A 10,937-nucleotide genomic window follows, 5' to 3' on the forward strand; every position below is an offset into this window, starting at 1 on the left:
GAAAAATAAGATTTCCTTTGCAGGGAAAATGCTGTCTGGAATACTCATTATAAAGCTGTGATTCAAGCCATCCCACACATACATGAATGTTTTGCACATAGTATTCTTCCTGGTAAGAATCTGAAATTATGATTTGGATGAACTCTCAACAATACCCTTTAGCAGCCAGAGAAAGGCACAAGGGCCAAGTCCCCATACCATGGACAATTTCAGAAGGTTTCAGCTTTCTGTGTGGTTCTCTGGGACACTATTCAGCCTGGTTGTGCAACCAACCTATGCCAGGATTTTAAAATCCAATCTAGCATACAGAGACTTTCAAGAGGAATTACAGCAATAAAAGGTTGCTATTAACTAGGTACAAATAAACCTGTGTGTAAGGATTTTCTCATCAGATGCACTGAAACTCTATTTTCTGCCTTAATTCAACACTAAGGGAAGATATTTAATTTCTCCTTAATGAAAACAAAATCGTCAGAGGAATATGTAACGACACCAGTAAGGGAGCAGACCTGACTGAATAATTATGAGTCTTCAAAGAATGTTCCTGCACCACATTCCCAACCCCCACCCCTCCTTCCACCAACAAGACTGAGAGTCTATATTCTCCGTGTATGCTTATTTTAAATGCCTGCGTATAGTACCAGACTCTGAGTTTATGGCTTGGGATTTTAATCCTCAGAACAGGGAGGTTCCATTACTTGAATCTGAAAGTTGAATTACTGTGCCTTCTTTACACTGAAGACTGAACAGATTCTTTCCACCAGTCCTGCATAGGGTTGTCGCTCCTTTGTATTTCTCTAATATTTTATTTACATCTCTAAATTTAGAAATGACAAAGGATTTGCTATACTTAGATGTGTATATGTCTCCTTTGTGGACTCAGGAGGATGTAATTCGTACTTTAAATGTCTGTATTCTTCCAGAGCCTTCCAGTGTCTCAGACATATTAGCCGCTCAGTTATTATGTAGGTTTAACTGTAAGCATAGAGCTATAAAGTACTGTTAATAATTTTTCAAGTTTATTACATCTTTTCCTTCCCATTTCTAACAACTCTTCCTTTTTGAAACAGTAAAGACTAGCAATTAGCATTGTAATTTAGACAGATATGTAAACAGTAAAAAAGTGCCTAGCGAGTATTTCCTGAACAGTTATTTTATGAAGATTTTCAGATATCTCTTTTGAGCTGTCAGTTAAGGGAAACTCAGCTATCTCAGCAGGACATAGAAAAGCGAACTCAGAGAATAACTGAAGGATCTCAGAAAGATTATTGTCCCATTTAGAAAAAAGGTTCACTACACAAGTCCTAACTCTAGAAGCCAGTACATTTACCTGGCTCATGGCATTTCCAAGTCCTGTCTTTCTTCTTTAGTGTGTTTTTGGAGAAGTTGGCAGGTTTAATTTTCAAGAAACCAGTCTGTGCTCACTAGGCACATCGCTTCTTGTTCCAAAATTATTAAGATTTCAAGACAGTGACAGCGGAGCATTAGTTGAGAAGCTCTTCCAAGCACAGGGCCCTGTGCGGCTGCGCCCGCCCCGCACCTACCAAGCTAGCCCTGTTCTGTGCCGAAAAAGCTTCTGTACAGCGAAGGGCAAAAGGTCAGCGACTTAGAAGCTGCAATTCAAGTGATACAAGGCCCTCCAAGAATGGCAGGGAAGCTTCTACTAGTCATTCCAAGTAAGGTATACGGAAAGTTCATTTTGAGGGGCAGCTGAACCCAGAGGAAAGACACTCCAGATGAAGGAGCAGCGCGAAGATGGCAGAATTCACTTGCTAAATTTCAGGAACAAATGAACACAGATGATGCTAAGCCTGAGAGCAGAAAGGCAGGTAAAGCGTAACGAACACTGGGGGAAAGGACTGAACAAACCGAGCGCCTAGTACCAGCTGCTCCCACCGCGCGACGTCATTTTAAACACAGATCCATATACAAACACCTTACTTTACTAAAGGATTACTAGTGCGCACCGCATTTGACACACAGTAGGCACGCAGTCACCTGCCCAGTGACTGCCGCTCCGTCCCCCGAGGGCCCGGTGGCAGAACCCCCTAAGCTGCCAAGTCAGTCCCACAGCCCGCGTTCCCTTCCGCCGCTCAGCGGAGCCCCGCGCTCCTCCCGCCCCTTTGCCCACCCCGCGCTCCACGTGCCGGAAGGTGGGCGAGGAAGTACTTCCGGGTATAAAGGTCGGCCCCGGAAAGATGGCGGCCCCCTTGGAACTCAGTTGCTGGGGAGGCGGTTGGGGGCTCCCGTCGGTGCACAGCGAGTCTCTGGTGGTGATGGTGAGGCCGCCCTCCCAGCTGCGGCGCGCAGAGCGGGGCCGGCGGACGCGTGCTGCGCGGGTCGGGCCGGTCCGGTCCGGGCTTCGCTCCCTGCGCGGTCCTGTGAGCCTCCTCACGAGTCACAGCTGGCCTGTGACCCCGGGGCCGCAGCAGCAGCATCGTAGGCTCTCTGCTCGGCCCCGAGTTTTTCAGCCTTTCTCTCTGCGCGGTAAAGTGAAAGCTTTTGGGTGCGAGTTCTCTGGGACCTCTAGGGAACAAGGTCCCGGAAAGCTGGGTCGCTGTCAGGAGAGTTCTGCGTTTAGAGGACCGTACTGTGAAGTTAAAGCTGCACTGCAGACTTGTATTACGCATTCAGTCTAAAATGTGTTGTTGCAAACTCTGTTTCAGGCTTATGCCAAATTTTCTGGTGCACCCTTGAAAGTCAATGTCATAGACAGCACCTGGAGAGGTTCAAGAGGTACGGCGTAAACTTCAGACCTTCCTTTCTGCCCTTCCCCCAATTCTCTTTAAGCCCAGGAAACAGCCTACAGCACCTTGGGGTTTTAGTTTCTTCTCACCATGATATGATGTTGGTTGTGTGTTGCTTTGATTACCCTGAGTAATAACCCAAATTGCAAGTAAATCAGTGGAAATTTTGAGAAATGAAAATGTTCTCTAGATCTCTTTGTGAGATTGAAAAATTAAGATGTGCTTACTCATTTTTCCTGTCCAAATGTGAGATTGGTACAATTATTAGTGTATTGGAATCTCTTCAGGGAAATCACAGTGTTGCTTTGTATTTAAACTTTTTTTTTAAAATTACAGGTGAGGTACCAATTTTGACAGCTGACGACAACATTGTTTCTCAACCTGCAAAAATACTAAACTTTTTAAGAAAACAGGTGGGTGTTTCCTTTTGAAGAAGTATATTACTGATTTCTGTATCTTTTTTAAAAAACAGTGTAAGGTTTAGAGTTTTTGCTTTTTGTTGTTTTGCAACTCATATAACTGGAAATACCTTGGCTTTGATGAAAAATACACTTGAGAAGCACTGCCTGAAAAAGGCATGAATAAAATCAAATGAGGTTTAGTCAGTGTAGATTTTTATGCACTTTGCTTGGATTTTATTCAAATTTCTAAGATTCAATTTAGGTATTTACACTATTTCACTTATCTATAGTATCACCAGTTTAGTCACATAGTTGCTACACATTTTGTGCTGTGTGTAACATCAGAGTTACCACCGAATAGCAACTGTTTAAATATTGTGTGTTTTATAAAACAGTATATCTAAAATGTTTGAACAGGTGCATATTTACTTAGAAGTATCCCAAATGTTTAAACATGTAAAGATTTATATGAGTGCAAAGTTACACTTGGCTTTGCCGCTACTTTTTAGACATTCCCCGTCAGTACAATTTGGAATTGTCTAAATTAGGTTTCCTTTTTTCATGGAGAAACATGCAACCATTTGGAATTTTTTCTTCCCTTTTTAAAAATAACAATCACTTTTATAGTATTTGTTAACTTTATACTACATGCTGCGGTGTTTTGAAATAAGTTAATTGTGAAATAACAACATTTATTATGTGTATGATATACTAAGAACCAACAGTCTTCAGCATGCTTGTATTTCCCACTTTTAATATCATGTTTGCCATTATTTAGCTTCACTGTTCTTAGGATGCTGTTTGACTACTGAAGTGCTTTGGTTTTGATTTTTAATAGAAATATAATGCTGATTATGAACTGTCAGCAAAACAAGGGGCAGATACGCTGGCTTACATTGCTCTCCTCGAAGAGAAGCTTCTCCCTGCTGTGGTGAGCATTCGTGAATAGTATAGTATTGTAGTGACTTAATAGAAAATGTACTTTGTCTGCATAGGAGGGAAACAGTGAAAAGGCTTACGAGAGGGAAGTTTGCTTGCATATTAATCTTGATTCTTTTATATTACTGTCTTACTGGATTGTGTTAGACATTTAACTAGTATGTGATGTATAAAATGAAAGATAATCTAATTTTGGAAATAAAAATTCTTTGAGGGAGGTGAAACCTTTTTCACCATATGTGAATTGGTTAAATTGTAAATTAGCAAATGTTTACCATGTACCTAGTATATGTTAGTGCTAGATCTTGTTCTGGGTGCTTGGGGCATAGTAAAAACTCATAGATATAATCTTGTTTTCTCAATCATTCTATCTGTAAAGTTTATATAGTCACTTAATACAAAGACATTTATGAGGGATTTTTATGTTGATTGAGCAATCTTTTAATAAAAGAACATCCTTGGGATATTTTTGCTCTACTTTTCCAGCTCCACACTTTCTGGGTAGAGAGTGACAATTATTTTACTGTGACAAAGCCATGGTTTGCTTCACGAATTCCTTTTCCCTTGAGTTTGATCCTGCCTGGAAAGATGTCTAGGGGAGCACTGAATAGGATTCTCCTGACCAGAGGAGAGCCTCCCCTTTACCACGTCCAAGAAGTAGAAGCACAGGTATGGATGGGATTATTCTCCAAGCAATGGGTTTGCAGGGAAGAGATAGGAAACAGAGCATAGACTGACTGACCAGAGCATAGATGCTGCCTCAGAAGCAGTTTCAGAGCATCTTTCATCTTTCCTAGTTCTGAGGTGTAATTCCATTTCTGTTAGATATACAGAGATGCCAAGGAGTGCCTAAACCTTCTATCAGACAGACTGGGAAGATCTCAATTCTTTTTTGGAGATACGTGAGTAAAAGCCATTTTAATATTGTGTGTTCATATATTCCATGAGCAATTACTTAAAGCAAGTCCTTCCTGTGCCACAGAAGATGAGTTTTTCACTTAAAAAAAGATTTAATGGGTTTTTATTGTAGGAAATGTTTTCTATCAGCGAACTAACATCGACTTAAAGTGCTGCATATGTGAATGTAAAACCGTGAAGATTAGTCCTATCCTACCTCCAGTCTGTTTAGCACTTGTGAAAATGAGTGTCTAATGTTCAACTTCATATTTTGATAAATAAAATATGATTTATTTTAAAACTACTTAGAAGGTAGAACTCTAGTTGCATTGTTTTTATAAAACAATGGGTGGTAAACCATTTAAAACATTGTATTGTATAATTCAGATTTGATATATATTTGAAAGAAAAATTAAACACAATTCCAAATTATATTTTCTTATGTACTTAAAAAAATCCTTAATGTATTTCTAGGCCTTCTACCTTGGATGCCTATGTGTTTGGTTTTCTTGCACCTCTTTATAAAGTACAGTTTCCTAAAGTTCAGTTACAAGAACATCTGAAACAGCTTTCCAACCTCTGTCGCTTTTGTGATGACATCCTAAATAGTTACTTTAGGCTTAGTCTTGGAGGTAAGCTGGCTCTTCTTCAGCTGATGTTTGTTTGCATAGTGTATTTGCCTATTGTCCTGGGAACGCCTAAGCAAAACTCATTATTTATTTAAATATAAAATGTGCCTCATCTTTAAGTACTGGATTTTAACACTTCACAGAGTTACATTTTTCCTGCTTTGTTATTTCCCCATTAATGTTAGTTCTTATTTAAATAAACAGACATGTGCCTTGTATATAATTTCTTCCTCTGGATATTACATATTTCTTGCCTCTTCAAGTACTGCCACTTTGAAGTGGTTGTTTTCTTCTAACAGATTAAACCACAGGTATTTTGAGTCCCTGCTGAACCGTGGTATTTATTGTAATGCAAATGGGCAGTTGCTTTAAATGATTATCTGCTGCATCTGGCATTTCCATCTGTGAACAGAAATGAGTGGCACATTGATTCTCAGGGATTCTGGGGCTGGAAAGACAAGTCAGCCTAGAGGTACAATAAATAGAGGACCATTGTCACTTGGGGTGTGGTTGTTTGAGTGTGAGTCTTTGTGGTTAACTGACAGGGATGCTGAAGTTCTATTCGGAGAGTTGGCTGAAACTGACCTTTTAAGCAACTAAAGTTACAAAGGTAGACAGCTTTTTTTTTTTTTTTTTGCTCATGGTGGGTCACATAGGGCTACAAGGAAGGAATTAGATTGGAGGTCAGGAAACTAAGTAACATGTAACTTGTTACTTTAGAGCAATGGCTAGCAGACCTTATTCCACAACAAATAAAAAATGTTGGGTTCTGTTCATGACTTTGTGAATGAGAATCACTTAGGGACAAGTCCCAGAACTCTACTTTTTAAAGTCTCTTTGAATATTTTTAGTCCCTGGTAGGTAGCTGTTTGGAAGTCACTGCCTTAGGAAGCTATGCACATAGTTTTGACCAAAGACTTATTTGAAATGCCAGAGGGGAAAGTACAACTTAAATTTCAGAAGGAAATAAGGACTGTTGTGCTTTTACTAATTACTATGGCTAACTGCATGCCACTTGGATTGTGATCTTCTCAGTGGAGATTTTAGTCTTTATTTAGGGTTTGGTAATGGAGCATTGCTGTCCCTTTTAACTTTGCTTTTGAACCCAGGATGATTTTTCTCTGCATTTTTTTTTGGAGGGTGGGGCACTGGGAAGAGTGGGTAGACTCAAGATTCTTTTAGTCTAAACAGCTTTAAAGACTTTGAAAATGTCTTGTCCTCCTGACTTCTGTCCTCACTTCTTAGGCATCTCTCCAGCTGGACAAGAAACGGTAGATGCAAATCTGCAGAAACTCACACAGCTTGTAAATAAGGAATCCAACTTGATTGAAAAGGTCAAGTTTATTTCAATCATCCTTTTACGGTAGTCTAGTATTTTCCTTTCTACCACCAGTGTTGGGTCATGCATTAACTTTACCCTATCCATTTTCTAAAGAGTTTACATTTCAGAAAGCTGTTTAAATACACTTTTACTGAAGTTGTATATAATACAGTGTTTTAAAGCCAGCGGTAGTCTGATTGCTTGGGGAAAGTTCAGATAATGGTATTGAGTTTACTTTTACCACACAGATGTACTTGTCAAGCTAAGAAACCTAAAAGACTTACTTAAAAAAAGGAAGAAGAAACCTGGCATAGTGGCCCATGGCAGGCAGGAGAATTGCAAGTTCAAATCCTGTTTGGGCAACTTAGTAAGACTCTGTCTTAAAAAATAAAAAGGACCAGGGATGTAGCTCAGTGGTAGAATACTTGTCTAGCATTTGACAAGGATTTCTCTAGGATTTGATCCACAGCACTGCAGAGCAGATGACAACAACAAAAGAGTTCTTGTTTGTCTCTTTGTGTGCTTCTCCTTTCTCTTCCTAGCACCAAGATAACTCTCTCTGGGTATGTTTTTCTCCTTCCTGTCCTCTATTTTAAATGTAGTCGAGGTTTCCCCTAGTGCATGTATTTGCCACTTTGGGATGTTTGTTTTGTAAGAGCTGCATTGAGGAACTGGATCGGGGGAGGAGGCAACAGTGGAAATTTCAAGGGTGATTCTAATTGGGAAAATACAAGAGAGTGCACATTTTTTCCAGTTATCTGATGAACTTGCTTTTTCCTTTTTAAAAATTAATTTAGGATATACATACATAATGACCACATTCATCATAGGGAATTTGTACTTGTACATGCTGTATCTTACTGTTTTTTTTCTTACATAAATGAAAATACTTCATCCCTTCACCAGCAGTGGCTAGTATCTTTTGAGGTCTACTGAGCACTGTTGTACATGAGATTCATATGAGTTAACTCAAACCTGAGAGCAGCTCTGTACAGATACTGTTGTTGTTGTCCCCATTTTACAGATATGGATACTGAAGCTATGGGACTAACTTAAATGAACTACCAGGGTCATTCACCTGGCAAAAAGTAGAGTGTGGACTTGAACCATAGAGATGGGACTCTAGCATGAGCTTTGCACTAGCTGTTCTCCCCAGGGGTCAGCCGCCTTAGCTTGCGTAAGAGACGATGTATCCATTGCTAATGGTGCTAGTGGCCAGGCTTACCACAGTGGTTCTCCGGGGTGACCACCTGTTGCTTTTTATAGTTTTTCGTGTGTTGTTATAATTTGAGAAGTGAGTAAAACTGAGTAGTGAAATTGTAAGCATTTATAATTATTGAAATTTTGGTTAAGTTGGGTTAATTTTGGTAAAAATGGAGTTGATTTTTCTCAATTCTTTGCTCAGTTCAGGAAATCTCATGAACTACATAAAATATAAAATACATATAAGAAAGAACAGTTGTCTCCTAAATGAAGGCTATCCATTGTGGTTTACATTTTTTACATGTGACAAATTCAAAACGAGTATGGAAGGGGCACTGTGAGAAGGTGAACTGGATAGAAGGTGAAACCAAGGGCTGTCTGCGCTCATCAGTTTATGAAGGTGTTTCTGACCGATTTCAGTCAAGCATTCCCCTCCCTCCACTCTTCACTCACTCATCCCTGCTTATCCATGGGAAGTGTGTGGTGTACTGGTTAGCAGCAGATTCTGTTGGCCATTACTGGTCCCAATTTGAACAGAAAGTATAGAGTTTAAAAAGAGAATCATGTTTGAGGAACTTAGTTTTGTAAGAAAGAAAAGACATCTTAACACAGTTTAAATAGTTTACTCTTAATTTTTTCTGGTAGAAAAATAAAAAGCATTTTTTCTCTTTTTTTCTACAAATCCTGTATTTCTGCTGAAAAAAAAAAGTTTATGAGAACATCTTGGGACTATTAAGGGAGAGTTTTGAATATTCTGCACCTATGTAAAACTCTAAAAAAGCCTGCTTGTTGAGTAGGTATTGGGATCCGGTTTTCTCTTGGTTTCGTGGTTTTTGGATGGCAGTTCCTTTGAAGCACTGAAGGTTAAGCTGAACATGAACTCACCATCGAGATCTGAGTCTTGCACTTTATGGAGTACTCTGGTTAAAAGCAGTTTTTAAGGGTCTGAGTTCTAAATAATCTCTATCCTACTATTAGTTCCAGCGATGTTAATGTGCTTTTCTTTAGGATAAATCTGAAGTTCTTGGGCATTTTCTTAATATGCTTACATTAATTGTTTCTTTAAGGAAAGCTTGAACTGATTGAATGTTGCATAAAAAATTTGTCCTTCTGTCTATCTCTTTTTGTAACTTCCTTTGGTCTACCTACATACTCGGCTTTAAAGAGCTGGTCTTTTTGAGTAGAGTACAGGTTATTTTCCTGGAGACAAAAAGTTGAAAAAATGGTTGTATTGCAGTAAGAAGATGTGGGTTCAAGTTTCAGCTCTCATAGTAGCTTTTGAGCCTGAGACCAATCACTGAACCTTTCTGAGCCTCATTTTGCTAATCTCTGCATCAGGGAAGGACTGTGTTTTCCTTGTCTTAAGCATGTTGGGAAGATCAAATGCAGCATTGGGTCTGCATAGACTATGAATTGTGGGGTTGGTGTAACAGAATTAGTCTGTTAGAAGACCTCTTAAACTCATGCTGTGGGTGAGTTCGTTTTCATTTTGGGGAATTACTGTAAACTGTGGAAGTATCAAGGGTGAGTCACATTGCTTTCTATAGATAGTCCACTGGTATTAGTGGTATGGTATTTACAATTCTTGAGAGTGTTTGTAGGAAGAGGTTTCTGTGGCAGTCCTGGCAGCGTACGGTTCTGTGTTCTTCTAGTTTGGAAGGGGAGGCCGCAGTCCACAGAACTGGTGCCACAGCTTAGTCAGATGTGTCTTTTGTGCTTCCTACAGATGGATGACAATCTTCGTCAAAGCCCTCAGCTTCCTCCTCGGAAACTGCCAGCACTCAGATTGACTCCCGCAGAAGAAGACAGTAATTCCTTACAACGGCTGTCACCCTGATGGTCGTTGCACTTCGTGGTCGTAGTTGTATGAATTGATATAATCTCTTGAACCAGGTGTATAAGGCAAAAAGAAAATACTGTTAATAGGTATAAGGAAGACTCTAAAACAAAAGCTCTGTGACATCTTTTTTTTTTTTAAATTAAGAAGCTTGTATTTTAGCTTGGCAATACATTTTAAATAAAGGTGAATGCTAAGTGAATATGGTGGGTGGGAGGGAAAACACATTATACTGTGTATATATATATATTAAAAACCTGCCTTAATCTTGGCAGATTTTGGCCTTTGGTTCATGTGTTGCTGACCAAAGCTACAATTCTGTTCTGAATGTGCATTCTTAATTTATTCCAGTTAATTTATTCAGTTTATTAACTTAGTTTTCTTAGACCTGTCTGAATACATAATATGTGGCTCTATGGCTGAGTCTTTTTTCTTCTGTTTAGAAAACTGATGCCTATTGTAGGAACTAGAAGAAATATAAATTACTTCAATAGAAAAATCTGTATTTTACTTTAAAATACAGGGAGGAATGTGCTTTCTAATTATGTTCTCTTAAGTCTAATCTTTTAGAAGTTTAGTGTAATATATAAATATTAAAAGTGTTATATTTAATGCTCACCCAGTGATACACACTTCAGTACAACATTAGCATTTGCTGATGTGTTCAGTGTAGGCCAGCAAGGACTCTTTCCGTTTGCCGGGGAAATGTGGCAGCTTTAGACCTACGTATTTGTAGTGCATCTTTAATCATCTTGTTTTGTTGGTTCCAGGAGAACTGAATGTGTTGGGCCTCTTTACTGTGTGAGACCATGAAACCTTAATGAAACTTGCCCTATGTTAGACACTACTCAGGAGGATCCTGCAGCCAGGGTAATAAAGATACCTACTATGCGTCTGGTCTGAGTTTTCCGTGCTTGCCTCAGGCCAGTATTTTTTATAAGAAATACATTATGTAGTCACAAG

At 39.2% G+C, this 10,937-nt stretch overlaps 1 protein-coding gene across 2 annotated transcripts; it reads left to right on the forward strand.

Annotated features, from left to right (window-relative positions):
• Positions 1–2,178: 2,178 nt before the first annotated feature.
• Positions 2,179–10,390, forward strand: Mtx3 (metaxin 3). Of its 2 annotated transcripts, XM_005386005.2 has the most exons (9): positions 2,179–2,279; positions 2,667–2,736; positions 3,084–3,160; positions 3,987–4,079; positions 4,574–4,756; positions 4,913–4,989; positions 5,459–5,616; positions 6,859–6,947; positions 9,864–10,390. In XM_005386005.2, the coding sequence occupies exons 1-9, from the start codon at positions 2,199–2,201 to the stop codon at positions 9,972–9,974; spliced, it is 939 nt and encodes a 312-aa protein (XP_005386062.1). In that variant the 5' UTR covers positions 2,179–2,198; the 3' UTR covers positions 9,975–10,390. The 2 variants fall into 2 exon arrangements, with proteins under 2 accessions (XP_005386062.1, XP_005386063.1); XM_005386006.2 differs by lacking the exon at positions 6,859–6,947 and having other exon boundaries at positions 9,864–9,956.
• The last annotated feature ends 547 nt before the right edge of the window (positions 10,391–10,937 follow it).

This window comes from Chinchilla lanigera, unplaced genomic scaffold (genome assembly GCF_000276665.1).
Source record: "Chinchilla lanigera isolate Chin_1 unplaced genomic scaffold, ChiLan1.0 scaffold00024, whole genome shotgun sequence".
NCBI lineage: Eukaryota > Metazoa > Chordata > Mammalia > Rodentia > Chinchillidae > Chinchilla > Chinchilla lanigera.